The sequence below is a fragment of the Gambusia affinis genome, linkage group LG08 (genome assembly GCF_019740435.1).
Source record: "Gambusia affinis linkage group LG08, SWU_Gaff_1.0, whole genome shotgun sequence".
NCBI classification, from domain to species: Eukaryota; Metazoa; Chordata; class Actinopteri; order Cyprinodontiformes; family Poeciliidae; genus Gambusia; species Gambusia affinis.
In genome coordinates, this window is record NC_057875.1 from 19755878 (window position 1) to 19777245 (window position 21368).

Here is a 21368-nt window from a genome sequence, read left to right on the forward strand (position 1 = left end):
CACTATTTTGACAGTGACGTCTGGTCACTCCTCACCTGAGAACCCCCTGCCAGCTTCTGCAGCTCCGCCTTGCAGCGCTGCAGCTCCTCCTCCAGCTCCGCCCTCTCCCTCTGACTGCTGTCGTACAGAATCTGCAGCTCCTGCAGCTCCACCTTCAGACCATCACACTGGGGCAAAAAAACAAAAAAAAGATCCAAACCTTTTCCTTGTGTTTTATGTCCAGCCTCTGATCCACACAAAACATGTCGACAGACTCAAGTCCGAACATCTTGCCGCGGGGTCGTACCTCCCTCTGAACCTGCGAGGCCTTCTCCTCGGCCTGTTTCAGCTGGTCTCTCAGTGAGAAGATCTCCCCGATCCCGCCGTTCCAGCTCGTCGGCGTCACCGGCTTCCCGTCAAAAGAGATGTTCTTCTGAATGGAGGCATCCACCAGGCGACAGTTCTCGGACTGGGTCATGGTCATGTAACTCCCGGTCGTGACCTCGCCCGAGCCAACCTCGCCCTCCTTCACCTCTTCGCCCTCTGCTGCATCCTCCTCTTTGAGTGACAGATAGACGCTGGAGCTGTGGAGAAGTGATTCAAAACGCCATTTGTAATTCGCCTGGGAGAATTTGGTGGCGTTTAAATCTCAGCTGATTCCAATTGCACGTCGACTAATAACATTATTTCGGTATTTATGCATCATCCAGCTAGGTTTATTTGTACAGCAAATTTAAGCAACAAGGCAGTTCTGTGGTATTGAAACGAGCTGCAGTAAATAAACAGGTGGGAGGTTGTTTTTTTTTACATGACACATGGCAGTGCCTCGGGGTAGTATTCCAGAGGGTATCCCCACCAGCTGACGAAACGAGAACAGCTCATGATTGAGCAGCCATTGACCTCTCACCATGTTCTCTGTCTCTGCAGCAGCTGCAGCTTTTCCGTGAGCCCCCTGTTGTTTTCCTTCAGGGTCTGACACTCCTCCCGCAGCATACGGCACTCCTCCTTTAGAACGTCCACATCACCTAAAAGAGACGACGGCAAAAGGTCAGGAGACAGAAGGGCTCACATTTTGCTCGTGAAAAAACATACTGGTATTATCGAAGCCTATTAATAGACTATGCATGTGACTTAGTGTTCAAAGAAATGCCTAATTTGTCTCATATCCTGCTCACCGGTGCACAGATTGGGATGAAGACAATTTCGGGAAAATTTATCAATAGTAGGCAATGAAATACGCAACAAAATTTCTTTGTACAGCTTCCAATGATTATTTTATTGAATTTTAATTTGACCAATAAGTAGTTTTGGTCAGTCTGAAGAGGGAGTTACATCCTGTAGCTTTTTGGCACAAGTGTGAAAGCATCTGCTTGAGTGTGATTGAGAATGAATATTATATAGTTGGTATGGTACGATACGGTATAGTCTGGTACGGTACAAAACTTCAGCATGATGCAATATGGCATAGTATCATCCAACCAGAGCACATTCTACCACATGTTTACCATGTCCTCTGATTGCATAAACATAAAGTTAATGAAAGAAAAAAAATTCTTTCTTTTCTTCTCTTTCGTTGAAAAAATAGAAACAATCAGAGAAAACTATGAGATTCCCTTCCTCTGGCTCGGCTGCTGAACCCAGCGGTGAACTCGTGTGTCCCTCCCTGTCATGACTTCACGTTCCTGGTATCCAGACGACACACATGCGCCACTCCCCTTCCCAACAATATGCAGTCACATCTGTATGATGTGTTATTTATTGAAGGCTAAAGCTGATTAATGTACTTGACAGCAGGACGCTAACATGATGTGAGGAAGGTCTACCCAAACTCTTGTGTTTATTTGATGGCTCTTCAGAGATTCCTTGTGGTTTTTAGAGAATAGGATACATTTTAAAAACACGTCTTTCACTCTGTCTCTTATTGACACCAGATCCATTTGTAAGCATTATTTGTGTTTTATCTTTTCCTCTTTCTGCACCACAGCGATTCCTCCTCATGTCCTCACCCTCTCTCCTCTCGGCCTCCCGCCGCTGGCTTTTCATGCTGATCTCCGCCCTCAGCGTCGTGATCTCCAGCTCGTACTCCTGCGTCTCCTCGGTCAGGCGCTGCAGCTCGGCCCGCCGGCGGCACAGCTCCTCCTGCAGTGACGCGATGTCGTTCTCGCGCTCGGCAGCGGCCTCCTCCGCCGCCTGCTGGAGCAAGAGCACCTCCTCCTGGGCCACGCGCAGCTCCTCCTGGGCCTCGGCCAGCTCGCTCTCCTTCTCCTCCTCCAAACTGTTCATCTCCTCCTGCACAGAGCGCAGCTGGGCTGGGGTGGAGCGGGGAGATGTTAGTGTTTCTTTATGGAAGGCGTGTGTGTGTGGGAGAGGCTGTGCTGTCAACCTGAGTGTGTGTGTGTGTGCGTGTGTGTGTGTGTGTGTATGATCTCACCTGAGCTGTTGCTACTGTGGGTCTGTGTGTGTTTCTGTGTGGGTGGTGTGTGCTTGCAGAATGCAGAGCTGATGTAACTCAATGTAACCTTAAAGATTTTTCAAGATAAAGTTAGGATTCTTTAGTAATTACAGGAGGAGAAGATACTCTGCTGAACGTATAACTTAGATTTCTACATGCACTTTGAGATCTAAAAATATTAAAGGCATTATAAACTAAATTTATTATTATTATTATTATTATTATTAGTAGTAGTAGTAGTAGTAGTATCTATATTTACATGGAAAATCTGTGAAATCTTTCCTCTTCTCAGAAAGATTAACTGATATTTGCACTTCAAACTTTATCCACTTCAAAGTTTTATTCGAAAAATCTTTGACCGTCTAATACAAAAATATCAAAAACGACAACTGTACCATTTTTTAATATTTTCAATTTATTACAGAGGCATCAGTCCTGAGGTTTTGCCCGTTTATCCTCCTCCGGCTGGACTTCTATAACACTTCTGAGGTAGAAAATATTGGCTGGAATGATTCAGGCTACTCAGTTCACTTCTTTGAGCAACTCTTTGGGCACCATGAGTGAGGAAGCAACATACAGTAAAACTTGTATAAGGTAGGGTACAGTATAAGTACTTTCTCAGTTTAAAAACTTACTCCAGAAAAAGTGACATGACGAACAAAAGGATTTTATCTGCTGAGGTTTGTGTTTTTTTTTTGGTGATACCTTGTAGATTCTGGATCTGTCGAGTGAAGGCCTCGGCCTGATGGGCGCTGGCCAGTCGCTCGTCCTCCAGCAGACCTGAGGAGATGTGAGAAAGAAGAGATGAAGAGTGTGTGAAGAGGTAAGAGAAAACACATCAGAAGGCCAGGAGAGAGAGAGAGAGAGAAAGAGAGAGACTCGATAAGCTGCTGGAACCTGATGCCTGGAGGCCACAGTGAAAACCTTCAGCATATTCCTCTGTTGGTATTCCTGTTATAGCAGCTCATAATAAGAAGAATTAGATTTGGTTTTGGTTGCTATTTTCACAGATTTATTTCACTGCTATTTTTAGAAAGTGTTTTTTTTGTTTGTTGTTGTTTTTTTTTTTCTCGTTAGCTTTTGGTTCCTGCTTGCATAATTTGAGCCAGCTATGTTGTTTTCGACCAGAGTTGTGGGATTTAGTGCTGAGGACAGATAGCAGACTGCTCAGGCTACAACCGGGTGAAAGACAGAGGAAACGAAATGCCTCAGGACAGTGCAAACCCAGTATAAATATGACAGGTATTATAATCCAGGCAGTATTGAGCCACCAGGTCTCTGTGCCTTTAGCCCTCCCTGCTGCTGGTCTCAGTCAAGGTCACATGTCTAATTTAATGCAGCCCAGTGTCATTTTTAGACGGCTAACAAGTGTGTTGGGTTTCAAACTCCTCTTTATCTCGTCTCGCCCATAAAGTCCAGACCTGTCCACTTAGAACCGAATTGAGTTTTGCATGTTGTTTAAGTTTTTTTTTTGTTTATTGGTTGGTTTTTTTTCACTTTTAATTACATTTGTGTTTCATTTAATTTGTTTTTAATTAAGTTTTCAAATGCCTTTTTTTTTTTACTTATTGTTTGAAACTTCCAACTTCAATTCTATCAAATAAAATTTTTATTCAAAACCACGTCGATGTGGTTCGTTTGCCGACATCTTTCCCAAAGTTTATCCTGATGTCTGTAGTTCTGGGTTGAAACTGTTCCAGTCTTCAAACTTCCTCTTTCTTCTTTCAAATGAAGGCAGAGTTTCATTGCAGCAGATCTGTTTTTAAGTGAGATCAAATTGGTTTTTTTAATATGGTTTTATTATCCTGAGCAGGTATAAAAATGCCCAAGGAGAGTACCTTAATATCTACAGCTAATATAACCAATCTGAGTCATGCTATAAAAAAAAAAAAGAAAGAAAGTGTCCCGTATGTCAATTTTAGGGGTTTTATTAAAAATGATCTGCCGTTCCCCAAGTTCTAAAAGTATTTTTAATCTACCAGCCATGCACTGGGTCATCAGGACTGAAAGAGGGACATCTGTCTCAAATTTTTAATAGTCGCAGCTGCAGGACAGACACCTAGCATTAATTTAATTTCCATCGATAACCTTCAAATGTGAGTTAGAAAAGCAGAAAACACACTTCAGATGCAGAGTGGGCCTGGGTTTAAACTCAGATGACCACGATGATGGAAGGTTGCCAAAGTATGCGGAAGAAAATACATTGTATAAGTAAAAATTTTGATTTATCCCCTTTTTTGGGCTGCACAGTGGCGCAGTTGGTAGAGCTGTTGCCTTGCAGCAAGAAGGTCCTGGGTTCGATTCCCGGCCCGGGGTCTTTCTGCATGGAGTTTGCATGTTCTCCCTGTGCATGCGTGGGTTCTCTCCGGGTTCTCCGGCTTCCTCCCACAGTCCAAAAACATGACTGTCAGGTTAATTGGTCTCTCTAAATTCTTCCTAGGTGTGAGTGTGTGTGTGAATGGTTGTTTGTCCTGTATGTCTCTGTGTTGGACAGACTGACGACCGCCTCTCGCCTGGAACGTTAGCTGGAGAGGAACCAGCAACCCTCCTGACCCCATTAGGGATAAAGGGTGAACAGAAAATGGATGGATGGATGGATCCCCTTTTTTTCTGATACACATAAATGAGATCCAGTTAAACAAATTGTTAGAGAACGTAACTGAACGATTAGTATCATGAAGATCAAGGAGCACAGAAGACAGGTTGAGGATGGAGTTTAAAGCAGGATTAGGGAATAAAACAGAATGCAAAAGCTTTATACAACTTGCTGTATAAAGTTGTACAACAACTCCCTCGGATGAAAGTGGTCTTTCCAGACACTACCGAGGCAACCTTAAACTGTGTTGGAACACGATCCATATGGGCCCTAGACTTTCTTGGCACAAACAGAACTGTGCCAAGTTCTGTTTGGTGAAGCACAATGGTGACAGTATCATGCTGTGGGGAGGGGTTTTGTCTGCAGAGCTATAGAAGCATGTCACACTCCATGAGGCGGAAATTCTACTATCAGCAGGAGAAAGACCCAAAATATTCAAACCACAACTAAGTCCAAATAACTATCCACGGAAACCTTTCAAAACCTCTAGATTTTATTTGTGCTTCCACAAAGTATTGTCTCAGAGTGGCTGCAAACCAATTCGAGCCGCAGGCTTCCGATTTTTATTTAAAACAATCACTTTGTCCTCACCTTCACAATTATGCGCCACTTTGTGTCGGTCTACCAAATGAAATTTGAATGACTAACATATAGTTTTCAGCTTAAAGCGAGGGGGATTTGAATTAGTTCAAGGCAGATTACTGTGAAATTTAATGGCTGCTGTTATGATCTGCAAACACAAAGTGTGTGGAGTGAAACACAGGAACCATTCATTCAGAGCAAAAACTCATTTTTTCAAGCAGACATTAAAATACCATTTACTCTACCTTGAAGCTTTTGCTAACATGCCCCAATGTGCTTAGATATGCCTTAAAATAAAGATGAAGCCAAAACATAAATCACACCAAAATAATCAGAAATCTTTCCTTCTTCCCAACTGAAAAGCATTTCTTTTGTGACCTCCACTCATGCAGAATTACCAAAGTCTCCAAATATGTCTAATCAGCTTCGCCTTGATTACATTGTTAGAGAAAAACGCATCTGAATCACCCCAGTGCCAGCCACACCGAGTCTCTGGTTGCTCCTGACTTCACCCACAGCCATTTGTCACTCTGGTGCAGGACACTTGGTCTAGAAGCTTCTCTCAGTGGACACGTGGTCGTTAGAGGACCGCCCGCACCGCTGCCAGACAAACCACTGAGGTCATGGTGAACTCTTATGCTCACACTCATAAACACAAGCTGAGCTCAGAGCGGCCTCATACCTGTGGGCTTAACTCACTGCAAGGCTCCCTCAGCATTAAGACCGTCATTTCTAAGGCGTCTAGCAGCTATGAACAATGGAGCCGGTCACTGACTGCATTGAAATGAGACGGATCTGTCTTTAAAGGGAAGTTCAGCTGTTCAGAAGAGAGAGAGCAGCTTTTTTCTGGGTTTTTATGTCATTTTTGGAGGGTTTTCCTTTCGCTTGTTGGTCTTGATAGGCATCTTGTTCAAGTAAAGCTGATTGAAAAAACATAGATGATTTTTTTTTAGTTTTTTTTTTTTTACTATATATAAAGTATACTTTTAAACCTAGAGGGAATGCTAAACCCGATAAACTGAAAATATTACTCAAAATACTTTATTGGTTAGATCCAATTTTTAGAGAGTTGAATGTCATCGGCAAAAAACATTCAGCCTTTTGTCTTCCTTTCTTTACTGATACCCTTTGTATCTAAAACACAATTCTATATTTTCTGAAATTTTCTTAAAATTTATATAGTAGACAGAATTGTGAAGCGAAATTAAAACGATAAATGACAAAAAATACAGATTGCAAACAAAAATATGAAAGGTAGGTTGTGCATTTGTAGTCAGCCCCACTTTACTCAAACACCCCTTAATAAATTCCAGAGCCACCGACTGTTGTCAGAAGTCAACAGGTGGAGCTCCAGCTCCACCTGTTGGTAGCATGATGCTGCTACCAACGTTTGTTACCATTGGCTCAAGGTGGTGCACAGCATCCAAGGGTTCCGCCAGAAAACCTGCCAGGCCCGGTGGTTGGGGCGCTCGGCAGTCATTCATCCAGCGGCCCGCCGTGTTTTGGAGTTACTTTAAAGTTGACAGGAAATTTGAAAATATCACTTGATAATTAAGTGATTGGAAAATTATCTGAACACCAACTATAAAGTCTTAAAAAAATGCAAACATTAAAAAAAAAAAAAAAAAAAAACTAGAAAAAAATAGGCAATGCTAAGCCTGGTGGGGGCTTAAGTAAAGCCTGGTGGCCCGCCAGGCTTATAATAAATACACTGAGGGAAACCGTGGCTTCAGTGTTTCTCCACATATGCGCAGCATATCTGACTTTCTTCCACAGGTTTGAGTTGTTTCACACATGACAGACTGTAAATTGTGCTTTTTACAGCTTCTATCCATCAGTTTTCCATAAAGGTCAGATTTGTGGAGTCCTATTGACAGATTCTTCCACTTGATCTGTGCATTTCTGCAGCTCCACAGGTAGAGATGATCACTGCATTGAAAACACAATTCAGCATTTTATCTTCCTCATCACACCCGGTGGTCTACCACATAAAATACTTGTGCAAAAATCTTGAAGTTTAAAGTGGCAGTGAGAAAAGCATTTGTCTGAAGGGCATTGATACTTTTCCAAAGCACTGTTTATCAGCTGAATTCTGGTTCTACACATGATGAGTGACGGGTTTATAAATAAGGTTTCCATATCGAGGCTGGATGTCTCACCTTGCAACTCATGGAAACTTTCCTGGTGCTTGTTGGACGTCTCCCTGGCCTCGTCCAGCTCCAGCAGCAGCTGCAGAACCTGGGCCTTCAGCTCCTCCAGCTCCTGCTCCTCCGTCAGCAATTCCTGCTCTTTGCTCCTCTTCTCCAGCCCTTCCCCGTCCTCCTCCCTCAGTTTCCTCTCTTCCCCCTCGTCCTCCTGGGACCGCTCCTGGTCCACCTCCTCCTTCTCGTTGTCCTCCTCCAGGATGCCTCTCTCCTTGGCCGTCATCTCGTTGTCCATGTTCGGGCTGCTGGCAGCTTTCAGATCGCCGGGATCATCTGATGGAGGGATGCCGATCCAATAGAAAGAGAGATAAAAAGGAGAGGTTATGAAAAAAAAAGAAGTGAAATCTCTGTCATTCTCTGGAGTCAGCCATGCTTGAAACAACAGCACCATCTTGTGTGATCCAAGTGGCACAAATTGTTTTGCGCACCAACTCTTACTCCACTTATGTCATCTGAAGATCGTGAAAGAATCATAAATACCTGCTTGTGAATCCGTGTTTTGCAGGAAAAGAATGGCAAATGTTTGACAAACAATATCACAACACACACCTTAAAAGCAACTTACAGCATCACAATCAGGAAGTAGAGTTAAAGCCCTTGAGCTGCACTGTGAATACAAATATTCAGCCAGTAGGTGGAGTGAGTTAGCTGACACATTGCGGCAAAGAATACTAAAAAAAAAAAAAAAAAAAAAAAAAAGTCGGGTGGGGGCGAGCCAGTGTGCTGAAGCAATCACTATGACTCACCATTCAGCAATGCACCTCAAAGTCCATAACAACACCAGCTACCACTCATAGTAAGACAGATGAGACACATGCGACTCTCACTTTCACACAGCCTTTACAGAATCCTTTCTTTGCTTATTTCACAGCCTGATACAAACATGACTGCTTATGTGTGAAGCAAAAAAAAAAAAAACTGAGGTAGAGCAAAGCAAAGAGGCTTTATGTAGATGTAAGGAGGCCTGCACAGACAAAAGGAGATGATCGAGGCCTTTCTGATCAGTTGGCTGAGCCTCCTCCAGGGGGTTTGGTCTCTTTAGGGAAAGAGATTTCTCACGCTCCTTTTTCAGTATCACTCCAAAGAAATCTCCTCACACTGCAGACACACTGACCCGCCATCGTTTCTCTCTCACCCCTCGCCAGCGCGCTCTTTTAAGGTCGAGTCCGTTTCATGGCTAAATGAAGACGCGGCGTTGCAAATTTGTGTCTGAGTGCCACAGAACTGCCGGTTAGTTCGACTCAGAGAGGGAGAGTGAGATGTGCAGAGGAAAGAGGGAGCAGCAGGGGACGGGGTGGCGTATTAACTACAGATCTGTCTAATTAGGAGCCATACACACCGGTGAGTAATCATCACTCTGGGGATGCTTTCGCTTCTTGAGATAATTATTTCTCTCCCTCCCTCCTGACTGGATGTAACTATAGTGCAGAGTGGGGAGAAGTTTTACTTTCTGAAACAATATCCCAGGCCTCAGGTATCCAAACGGCTTACCAACACTGCAAATTCCCCTGTGAAACATGGTGGTGGCAGAATCGTGCTGTGGGGGACGGTTATATCCAGAAGAGCGGGAAGGTCAGACAAAGCTACCGTAGCAATTGAGGTTAACTGAACTCTACTGAAAATCAGATTTACTTTCCAAATTTGGCATTTGCAATAAGTACATGGTGCACAAACAGTGAAAATAGTTAGTGTAGAACTAAAATCAAAAGAAGTTGCTTCAAATTCAACCACAAAAAAACGGGTCTCCATTACTACTAACGTCTCTAAATTATTCAGCCCTCTGAAAATAATTCTTTACAAAAGTAAAAAAAACATTGCAAGGTTTGGTTTCAGGCACAATGCAGGATTTCATTAGTTGTGTCACTGAGATGGCAAACCTCAAAAACTGGTGAAGATGTTTGTTACACTGTAAGTTACAAATAAAAGTCAAGAAAATTGTCCACAAAGATTTGGTGGCAGTTTCCATCACAAGGTTCATAATGGACCTATCCTTGAACTCCAAAATGCAAATGCCTACTGACCCCAAATCATAAGAAACTCAGCTCAGATTTGTTAACAGTTTCAGAAGTACAGCAAAATATTGGCCAGCTCATCCTACCACATTGAGAATCTGTGGCAAGAGCTGAAAGTTTGTTTCTTAAAGATACTCTTCATCCACGCTGACTAAGCTTGAGATACTTTAGAAAAAAGAACAAGAACATATTCAGTTTCTAAATGTACAAAGCTAGAAGAAACATGCTGCGTAAGATTTGCAAGTGTTATTGCGGTGAAATGTTCTGCAAAGCATCAACTCAGGAGGCTTTAATAGAAATACTGGTAATTACAAACCAAAAAAAAGAACTAAAGGAGTGTGAATACATTTGGAAGGCGCTGAATTTGCATGACTATTATGCACTTGCAAAACCTGTACATGCTTTATACTCAAGAGACCCAATTTCTCTTTGGGTCAGAGAAGGGAAGGCAGCCTCTGAGGGGAAAGTGAGAGGTTTTGTGAACACAGGGCTATTTTGTCATTAAACTTTGATGCTGGTGTAATGAGTTAGTCATAAAAAGCCGGAGCACATTAGCAGGGATGGAGGGTTAGCTGCTTATATAGCCAGCAGCAGATAATGGCCATCAAGAGACTGAACACTTCTCACTGAATATCACTCAAATTCTCTAGGATGTGTGATTAGAAGAAGGATTCGTTCTTTTAAGTAGTCTCTGCTGTTTCTGGGAGCAATGCAGCCTCATTCAAGCTTATTTTTATGCCGATTCATCCGTCCGTTCATCCATCCATCCAGACAACCTAGACATCCCTCTCCTTCACAACATCCCCCAGCTCATTCTAGGGCATCCCAACACGTTGTCTCCTCCCTGTGTACCTCATAGGGACGAGACCTATGAGATACATAGGTCTCTTCCCAGTGGGACATCCCAGTAATTTCTCCAAAGAGAGATGCCCAGGAGACATCCAGATCAGATACCAAAGCGTCTCTGGTGGCCCTCAGATGGTGACGCTGTTTACCTTGTCTGCATGTGCACAGCCCCTTCTAGCCAATATCTTGTTCTTTGGGTCATGACACATATCTGACCCAAGGACAGAACATGAACTGCAAAATCGAAAGCTTTGCTTTTTGGCTCAGTTCTTTCTTTACTGCGACTCACCAGAGCAGCATCTGCATTACTTCAGACAGTGTCGCAATCTCTCCGTCCATCATCGTTCAATCCTGCCACCAGTCGTGACATCAAGGTACTTAAACTCCTCCATTAGAAGCAGAGGGAGTAGTCCACCTTTTGCCTGCTGAGAACCATCTTCTCATCCAAGCTGTTTCACACTCACCTGTGGAAACCCAGGATGAGATCCTGCGGTTTCCAAACCAGGCATCCTCCACTCAAATATTATGTCTTGAGATCCTATTTATGAACACCTCAAGCAGTACCGGTGACAAGAGTCCAACCTACACCGGTACAGACTCGACTTTATGCCAAGAATGCGGACACACCTCTTCCTTTAGAGATACAAGAATTGGATAGTCTTCAAAAACTACCCAGATACCCCATAGTAATGGAATTATCTTCTCCCAAGTCCTCAGGCTCCACCTTGCATGGAGGACATAAAGTTTGAGGTCAACCAACAACCTCTCTCCCAAATTCCTCCAATGGACGAGTTTTTGTCTCTTCAATCAGAGACCATGTCAGCCACTTAAGGAGTCCCTTTAGTTTTGTACCCATACTGCATGTATTCCTTTAGCACAGCTAAGTTATTGTAGTCTGTTAGTTTAATTAGAATGTTAAAAAAATCACATCAAACATCTTGCAACTCCATAACACCTTTCTTCAACAGCACAGCCACACCCATAGTGCAACATCTTGTATTATTTGAAGCTCCTTAAACCGAGCTGTTACCGACGGTGCTGCACACATTTAATGGATCGCTTCTATTCATCACTTCAGGCACTTTTGCAACACCATTTAAAAAAACTCAGCGATTATCACAGCCTAGCTGATAATAAGACACCTTCAACACAAAGCGACTACAGGTTGCAAATACTCTACTTCACAAATGTTACAATGGAGAAAGTTCATATCTTTCAGAGAGTTTCCGCCCCCCACGGCTCTCACTCAGGTTTCCTCCACTGAAGTGTCAGTCATAAAGATTTTCAACTACTTTCCCCCCTCTAATGACTCAGAGAGGCCCATCAGTCTTGCAGCTATTAAGTGTGACTAGTGTGGCATTTTAAGTATTGTGACATCGCAAGGTTTGTTGGAAGAGTGCTCAAGCAAACTGGTTTAAACTCATGCAATGACTAACTCTTATAAATTTCATAAATAGGAAAAAATGAAACAATTTTGAGGTGGAAGAGAGAAGACTTTCTGCATGGATAAAGTTGGCTGTGCTCACTGCTTACCGAGACCTGGATTAAGAATTTTAAAATCTATTTGAACATCTCAAAAACTGAATCTATTAAAGAATATTACATTCAAATAGGATTCCTGAATATGAGATTTGTGAAGTGATTAACATTTTTATCAAAAGGTCAATGACAAAATCAGGGATGTCCTGATTTGTCAAAATTTAGCTTATTCATATAATCCAGGATGCTCCCTTTTTGTTGAACTAGGGATCATTTCTGTTCTGAAATTGAGAACTCTCCAAACTTTTCAGCGGTGATGAACCCAAACAATGATCTATTGGTGCTACTCAAACAGAATAACGTCTTTTAACAAATTAATTCACACGGAATAATTGAACTTCATGACTTCTATTTTTATTTTGCTCATTGGCACCCAGCAGGTCCCGTAATGAGTTTCTGAATCCTCTGACTACCATAAATCATTATGTTCAGAGTACAAGCCTGAAGGGTATTTTAGATCTGGCCGTACCCAAACAATATGGGAAAATTAAGCTTCTCTCTGCTGGAATCGGCTCCACTCCTTAAGTAAACATTGTTCACAGCAAAGCTGCTTCATTTTTATTTCTCTTTGCCACTGCTTCTGAACAGCATGGCATCTTAACTTTTGTGTATTGTACTTCAGTAGTTGAATTTGTACATTTTGATCTCTGCATAAACCCATCTATTTTGTGAAGGCTTTAGATGTTTGTTAGAGAACATTAGGGAGCAAAAAGCATCATAGAGGCCAAGGAACAGGGAGAAAGCTGAGAAGTTTAAAAGGTGAGAGACTACAAATCAACACGTCAACCTCTAAACGTCTTTCAGATCACTGTTCAATGAAGGGCAGTAAGGATTCCTCGAATGATTCAAGAACCTTGATTATTAAAATTCCTCAAGGAAAATTTATCTTCCTCAGAAAGAGAGAGAGAGATTACTCAATTAATCATAAAAATAAACAATAGAGTACTTGATTACTAAAGTATTCTATTACAACAGCCCTAGTTCAATCCATTATCTGAAAAATGGAAACAGAGTGACACACCTACCAAGACATGACTGTCCACCTAAGCTTACAAGCTGGTGAAGGAAAGGCAATAATAAGAGAACAAGAAAAGTCCCATGGTGAATCCGAAGGAGTTTCACAGATCCACAGCCGAGCTGTGAGAATCTCTTGATACTTGAACTTTTGGTGAATGGTAATTGGTCCAGAAGACCCCAAAGCACCTCACGCTGCTTTCAGTCATTCCCACATACTTTCACATGCTGATGGTGGTAAGTTACATCATAGCCATATGCCCTAGTGTCACTGGGCTCTCTGACCACCACCAGCAGGAAAGGTGGGTGAAGTGTCTTACCCAACGACACAATGACTAAGATGGATGGAGTTGAGGTTTAACAACAACCCATCGCTTACAGGACAAATTCCTACCGCTGTTACTGCCAACATTATGGAAGATGGATGAGAGAAAAGCCATCGTTGAAAGAAAGCCAGACAAAGTCCCAATTAAAGCCCGCCACAAATAACTGAGCAAACAAGAAGAAAAAAGGTCTCTAGTCAGATAAAACCAAAAAGTTTACATTAGACGAGAAATACTATGTATAAGAGAAACCTAAGCCTGTGTCTGTGTCTCACTCTCGGATGAAGTTGGAAGTTTCATGATTTGGGGATTCTCTTCATCAGCAGCAGCAGCGAAACTAATGGGAAGGTAGATGGAACCAAACACAGGGCATTCCTGGAAGAAACCCTGCTAGAGGCTGCAAAAGACTCAAGACTTGGCCCAATAGAATGGCCCAGTCAAAGTCCAGACCTATATCCAATTCAGAGCATATTCATGATTACTGTTCATGTTTGTGCTCCCCATTTAATGTGACTGAACTTGAGCTGTGTTGCAAAGTGGAAAGGGTAAAAATGGTAGTGTCTGATGAAAGTCTTGGATCTGCAATCCCAGTGAAAGACTCCCTTGTTTAAATGTTTTTATTATTGTCCTTGTACTTCACCACTTTGTGCTGGTTTATCTTCTAAGATACCAATAAAACACAGTAATATTTGTAGTTGCAGTTTTACAAAATGTGAAAAAAAAAATTCAAGGGAGCTGAAAACCTTTGCAAGAAATTGTGAATAAGTAAACTTTCCTTTCGCTGTCTAAAGACCTCGCCTCACCTTGAGAGCGAAAGTCAAATCGGCTGCAGTCACACCTGCGATACCTGCGCTGCTGGTCCCCGGTCACGCTGCCATCGCGTTAGACACGGGGCGCAGCACGCATACGATGGACAGCACAGTCATCTCAGCCGCTCCAGGCGGAGGGATGGCTTTATCTGTGTGCGGCACATTCCCTCCTAATCGCATTGCAGCAGAACACATTCACCATGTTGGAACAAACAATCTGTCGCTTTAGAAAAGAGGGAAAACATGCAGGTCAAGAGCTTTCTGTGGGCATCTCAAAATACCTGTATGAAATTGAATTTGCACATTAATGAGGCAACACGGCTTTCTTTGTTTCGCCTGATTGGGCGCTCAGTGGCCGACCGGCTAACGTAATGGAATTTGCACTTTGCAAATTTGAATAGAAAAGTGAAAATTTGGCAAAGAAAGGCGTGCAGTGAGAGGGAGGGATGCGACGCATACAGACAAGCTGTTCAGAGAGGAAGGAGCAATTCTGCTGCTGTCATGCACACGACAAATAAAACCTTTATATTAACTGTTCTGATAGGAAACGCCCATAAATTTGAGAAAGAATGAATTCACGCATTTTTACAGACTCAATTTGGCAAGAACTCTTGTTCTCTGAACAATAAACCCTCTCAAGAAACTTGACAAATGGTCCAAAGTGTTGAACCCAAATGTGGCCAAGGTCCTCCGTGAAGAAATCACAAGGCTTTTACAAGGCAATACTTTCACATTGCCTCGTAAAAGTATTCACACCCCCAACTTTATAGCATGATGTCTCGTTAAAACCCCAAACGTTTTCATATGGTCACGTTATCTGAACAAAGCAGTGCATAAATCGTATTTCACAAAGGGAAGTTCTAATGAAAGGGTGTCCTTTGGGTCTTTAACACACATCGCATGCATTGCTAATGAAAAATTCTCTTACTCTAGTTAAATCAGACATTTTGCTTCTGAATAGAAGAGAATTGAAAAGTATAGCAAGACAAAGGTGCCACACTTCACTTTTCCAACTAGAAAAATAACATTTGTACAACCTACAAATGTGAGGCCTCAACAGAGAAGACCTCTGGCTGATGGACCTTGGAGTATCTCCCACCGTTATTAGTAGTTTCATACAAAATAATAAATACATAGTTTTTGATGAATATTTGATACTACTGATGTGTTGATTTAATAATCTAAACTGCTAAATTTAAAATATTGTAAGCAACTATCTTCAGATTATTCTTAAAATTATTAGAATTTATTCTCAGTAGAAGAAAATCCATATAGATTAAAGTGGAACTTAACCCCAAATCATCTTTTTTTTCTTTTTTTTGCTGGTAAGCTGTCTAAACAGGACATTTAGATATTTCTATTTTCATGTTTTCATGCAAATTTAGACATTTTTGTGAAATTCTTTCAGCTTTTTGCCTAAAACCGTCTAGCTACTTCCCTCTCTGGAAAGGTAAAACTTCGTCACTTCAGGATATAAAACAAATGTGTGATTTATTTGCAATTTGTACACTTACTGGAATGGGTCCCCTCTGCTCTGACTACTGGCGAGGGTATGGTGTTGAACTGTGTGAGACTGGCTGCAGTGTTGAGGAAGCAGGAGAAGCTAACGGCCGCTATCGCTGCTAGCTCAGGACAGACTGGCTGCCTGCAGCCATGAAAGCCTCCAACATCACAGAAACAGATGTGCCAGATTCATCACTAGATGTTTTGAAAAAAAAAAAAAAGTTCCTAGAAGGGACTGAAAAATCGATAAATATAGCCACAAAGTGGATAAGCTGACAACAGTGCTTCTCTCCTCTTCATCAGAGCCCCGCTCACTCCCTCCGCTTCTATGTCTCTCTTAGCTCCGGCCACTTTGCTCGAATTGTTCTAAATTTGCCAGAGGGGTGGTTTAGCTTTCAAAGGGGAGCTAGTTACAAGTTAAGCTAGGAGTCTTGCCTTCATGGCAAGACAATGACCCTGAAGTCTTATTCTACCACAAACTGATTTTTTTTATCTTCCTTTCAACTTTAACTTTTCTTGCTAACCAGTTTTGCTATCTTGCTTGATAAAATGCAAGATAGCATTTTATCATCATCATCACCTTTCTTCTAGCTTCTCATTTAAAAAGTTAAGTGAAAGGCACAGCTAATCGTATCAGTAAAGGGGAATGAATATTAAGGCAAGTCATAGATTTGAGGTTTGCTTTGAAAAAACTAATTAAAAACCACTTCTTTTTTCTTTCATACTTGTACACTATTTTGTATCGATGGCTCACATAACATTTACCAGTTTTATGATTGGAAAGCTACAAAACGTGGCAATGCCATTTGCAAGGTAGAGTGAACGCGTCCCCAGTGGAAACCAACGTGAGCCGGGCGCCTGTAAGGCTGCAGCAGATTATGTTTTAAATATGGATCGAAATCTGCAGAAGGAGAAACTCAGAAGTGAGGAGCTGTCATTTCACCCTAACGTCTTCTGACAGCCTCCATCCAAGCTCATCATTTCGCATCTCGGAGCCAGGTATAATATGATCCGAAGCACGGTGCAAAAATATTTTTTGAATGCCAGCGTGCACCTTAGCAATTTCCCAGACTAAATAAAGTCGGATGTTGCTGTTGTGAGGGCAACAGTTGAATGCAAAAAGCAACAACAGCGGGCTGAAAATTGGAAATGCAGGATTTCACAGGTGCGGCGTGATGGTGCCTTGTGCTGAAGCATAAAAATACGCTTAGACAAATGTTGGTGTCAGTGGTGTGTGTGTGTGCCACATATGTATCTAAATCTGTGAATACGCTGTTTGCAACAGCTTCTGGATGCACCGTAGCCCTCCTATATCTGCGAATACCCAGAAATTAAGGCACACGTTGAATAAAAGAGATAACTTCATGTGTAACAAACTTACACAATGCATATTGGGTATTGTTAGGCCTACAACTATGGCCTAACACTGGATTTCTGCTAGGGGACATGTTAGAATAAGGCACTTGCCAAGGATTGTGGTTTGGGGTCTTTACAAACCTCTTTTGCCTTCCATAGGTACCACTGGATCGGAATGTTGGAAGCTTGGAGGCCGGACATACACATGCCGGTTTCTTGTTATTATTAAAGACATTCCTTAGCAGTTTCTGAGACCCCACTGCTTTCCTGCTGGGGGTTTTGGGGAGAGGAAGCTGCTATTGCAGTAGCATGCCCGTGTGCACCAGAACGAAAGATTTTAAAGCCTTTTTAAAGCACTAACAATGCATTTGAATTTGTTGTATCACCTTTAAACCATTTCACATTTATCCAGGCTGCAACGACAATCCTTAATGTTTCTTCAGAGCGACTAAATGTGTAAAATTGCTTCATTGTTAAATGGAAGGGAAATGATACCAGATTTTCAAAAGTTTTTACAAATTTTCTGAAAAAATAAACAAAACAAAAAAATACATTTGGCTTCCATTTGTATTGAACCTCCCACTGACCTTGTTCTACTTTCTAGAACCGCCTGTTGCTGTAAAAACAGCTGCTAGTCTTTTGAAGCATGTTTTTTGTTCCGGTGATGGATAAGTTAGTCTCTATAACATGTTCACATTTTGGAAAATTGCTTGAAAACTTAAGCCTGTTTTAGTAATTAGATCACTTCTAAAAGCAGATTTTTGAGGGGATTTTTTTCCCCTCCACAGTATCAGAGCAAAGGAGTTGATTTCAGACTCTTATTAGTAAAAAGTTTTTAAATCCAATATATTTACGTCCACTTTGCAACCACATGCAGCTTTGTGTTGGTCGATTATATAAAATCCCTACAAAATATGTTGCATTTTAAAATGACAAAAGAAACAGAGTTTAATTAGCATGATTTAATTTATTTTTTTACAAGGTGCTTCATCGTATATTTCGGATTATTAGTGCATCTTATGGGCAGCATGACAGCCATATGTGTGTGTGTAGGAGGACATGTGTAATGCACACCGACCCCCTCCAGCTCTGAAAGCAGCCCTTGCTCTCTCTGACGTCGTAGCTTTTCCCCTGCCCTGCCTCACTTCCTCAGCAACACGTAATACAGAGCTGAGGGGGTGAAGCGGTGTGGGGGGAGAAGAGGGAATTGTAAGTAGGTGAACGGGAGCGACAAGCGAAGACAATAAGAAGCATGCAAGGATAAGGAGCTCTGACTTCAATCGAAGCTTCACATGCTGCTCCCTCCTTGCCATTAAGCTGTAATCAGGAGCAGCCATGTGCTCAGGTTCATCCCCACCACGACCCCTGTGGACCAGCGCTGAAGCATATGGATCGTCTCCATGGTAATTCAGTTGGGTTTCCGTTCGTGGGTTGGCGTACCATGGAAACCTGTCTGTCATTTCTGCTTCCTTTTCTTTCCTTTTCTTTTTTGTTTAAACCGCCGATCCCGAGTGATCTGATCAGGAGTCTGTTCACCGGTGTCAACAGTGCAGGAGATTTGCTGACTCTTGTGTTTAGTGAACAGCTAAAAGCAGAGATGGAGGTCCTGTGGGGTTAATGTGAGATTGTCTTTTTCTCTTTATTGAGCTTGGAGTCAGAGAACTCCGGGGAGACCGAGGAGCAACAGCAATAAGGGCGACAAGAAACACCAGACACATTCATTTAGCTCACTGTGTGAGTTAAATAACAATAATAATTTTAAAAAATCCATGTTTTCACTTTGCAAAAGAAAGAAAGGGAAAGTGGGTCAATGGAAGAGAAAGGTGTGTCACAATTTGGCCTCATTAAATGAGCACGCAGAAAAATCCTGCGAGTCTGGATGGGTGATTTCTGCAGGGATTGTGTGTTTGGAGGACTTTGCGCATCCGGTAATCCATTAGGAAAGAACAAGGCATGAAAAATAAGCGATGCAGCAGTAATCCCTTTGATCACATTTCAACAAATCCCACCTGAAAGCAATCTCTTTGCGAGGTTCGACGTTGCTTCGGTCGCACAAAAAGAAAGAGCAACACAAAGTCACAGCAAAGCTGCAAAATTTCGGAAAAATAAAAAAGACTAATGGTGAGGAGGGGCGCACTAATGACGGTGCTACAATGCCAGGCACTGTAGAGAGAGGCTGGAAAATGTGAAATCAGCAGAAAGGAGCCGCATGAGTTCCCGAACTTTCTCAACTCACTGGAGAGCTTCAAAAGTTCTCCCGTTATGGAACAAAGCAGTAACAAAACAACGTATGGCCCACTTATTTTTACAGAGTGCTTTGAAATCGTTTTTCAAATGAAGCACTTACATGTGCGCGAAATAAGTATGTCAACATTTTTCCCCAGGAAGTATGTTTCGAATGGAAACGTTTCCCGTGTTAAATCCACTCTGCCAGTAGCAGCCCAATTAGTCAACGCATGCAAGGAAATCAAAAACAAATAAGTTTATCAATTAAGTTATGTGTATACAAGCAACAGATATCAAAATTTGAGAGAGAGACAAAAGAAAATTGCTGAAATCTGTCCATATTTAGAGGGCAATGTTGCTCCTTACTGCTGCACATTAACATTGGCTGCTGTAGTCCGAACTGATGGCTTATAAATGTTTCTCATTTCAAGCCGTCCATGACAAGTAAAAAGCAAGGAACCCTCTCTAAACCTTTGGAACATTATAGCTTGCAAAACATACTGATGGCATTGCCAACAGAAGCATATCAAAAGTTCAAGTTAGCAGCACTGGGGCCATAAAGCAGCATTGTAAAGAACATCATTTCCCCTCAAACGGAGCATAGCCTGTTGCTCCTTGCAATATATTCGATTGCAAGGAAGATATTGTCTAAGATAGTCATTGGGAATTGTTCAACAGCCGAACATCACTCGGAGAAAGATTTTTATTTTCCAATGAAAACAAAAAGAATCCTATCGGCCCGTAATACTCCACTGCTGAGGTAAAAGCATGTTGAATCCATTTTAAATTTTACTTCAGAACTTTTGAACAGGCCAGTGAAGCCAAAGGAATTGGGCTAATTGAGATAAAACGCTGAACCCAGAATCTAGATATCTTTAGATTTAGCTCACAATATGCCTGTAAGAGGAATGGCATTGCACAGAAACTTCCCAAAACATCACCGGATCAGTAAAGGTTCCTACAATAACAAGATACAATGTGACAAATGCTGCATGCTTGATTAATCCCAGTAGGATCGTTCAATGCATATTATTCCCTCGCCACATATTTTAAATCATCACTTAATTGCAGTTTTTTTATTCTATTTGTGGATTATTAATGTTATTAACAACAGCTGGTGTGAATTTCAAGTCAGCAACTTTAATTAGACAAAACCAAATGAGAAAACCACGTTCAATACTTACTGAACCCCCCCCCAGTGTATTTCTAAGGAGGTCACGACAGTTCAGCTTAAAAATACCAGAGGGCTGGAACAGCATGCACGATTTATTTTCTCTTGTTGTGTTTCTCAGAGCTTTCAAAGTTTTCCTAAGGCGGCTGCGGCACACTGTGCTGTTCATGACTTCCAGAGAGCCTTAGAGGATTCCTGTTTGTGCCTTTGGAAAGTTTCACTGCTGATGAGGGAAAAAAAAATTTTTTTTTGTTGCACCAACGAACGCAGGAGAGAAGCTGCGTGGGCCGAGGACACTGTCAGGTGCAAAAGGGTTTGTGCGTGTGTGTGTGTGTGTGTGTGTGGGCGCTGGAGAGAGCAGAGGATGGCAGCGGTAGCGGAGGGGGAATCAGGAATCGAGTGGGAACGAGTTGAGAGAAACGCTTGGCGGCTCGAGCAAGTGGGAGGACCAGCAGAGGAGAATGTTTTTAGACAGCTGCAAATGTCAACGGCACGTCTGATGATGTTTTATTGATCAGTGACAGCATGTGTTTGTGTAAGACCTTTGTTTTTCCTTTTGGTTCTAGTGGATTGAGGAGCATTTCCCCCCCCACCCCACAGTGATTAGATCATCTTTCCAAGCATGATAGAAAAAAAATTAATAAAAATCTCTTTTCACATGCCAGATCGATGACTGATGTCTGGCTAGAAATGACCTCAGTCAGAGGAAAGGCGTATTAAGCCATTTAAACTCGCAACTCTGTGTAATTCTGAACA

General features: G+C 42.0%; 1 protein-coding gene across 2 annotated transcripts in view; it reads right to left on the minus strand.

Annotated features, from left to right (window-relative positions):
• The window catches only part of LOC122836010 (coiled-coil domain-containing protein 136-like), a 33357-nt gene that overhangs the window by 9371 nt on the left and 2618 nt on the right, over positions 1-21368 (minus strand). For both annotated transcript variants that reach the window (XR_006371384.1, XM_044125611.1), the window contains exons 2-7: positions 7769-8086; positions 3137-3211; positions 1986-2288; positions 887-1004; positions 287-563; positions 36-167 (exon numbers count right to left, since the gene is read on the minus strand). Coding sequence is in view for 1 of the 2 variants with exons in the window: in XM_044125611.1 (XP_043981546.1) it covers positions 36-167; positions 287-563; positions 887-1004; positions 1986-2288; positions 3137-3211; positions 7769-8086 (1223 nt within the window). In the remaining variant the exon portion in view is untranslated. The remainder of the gene's footprint in view (positions 1-35; positions 168-286; positions 564-886; positions 1005-1985; positions 2289-3136; positions 3212-7768; positions 8087-21368) is intronic.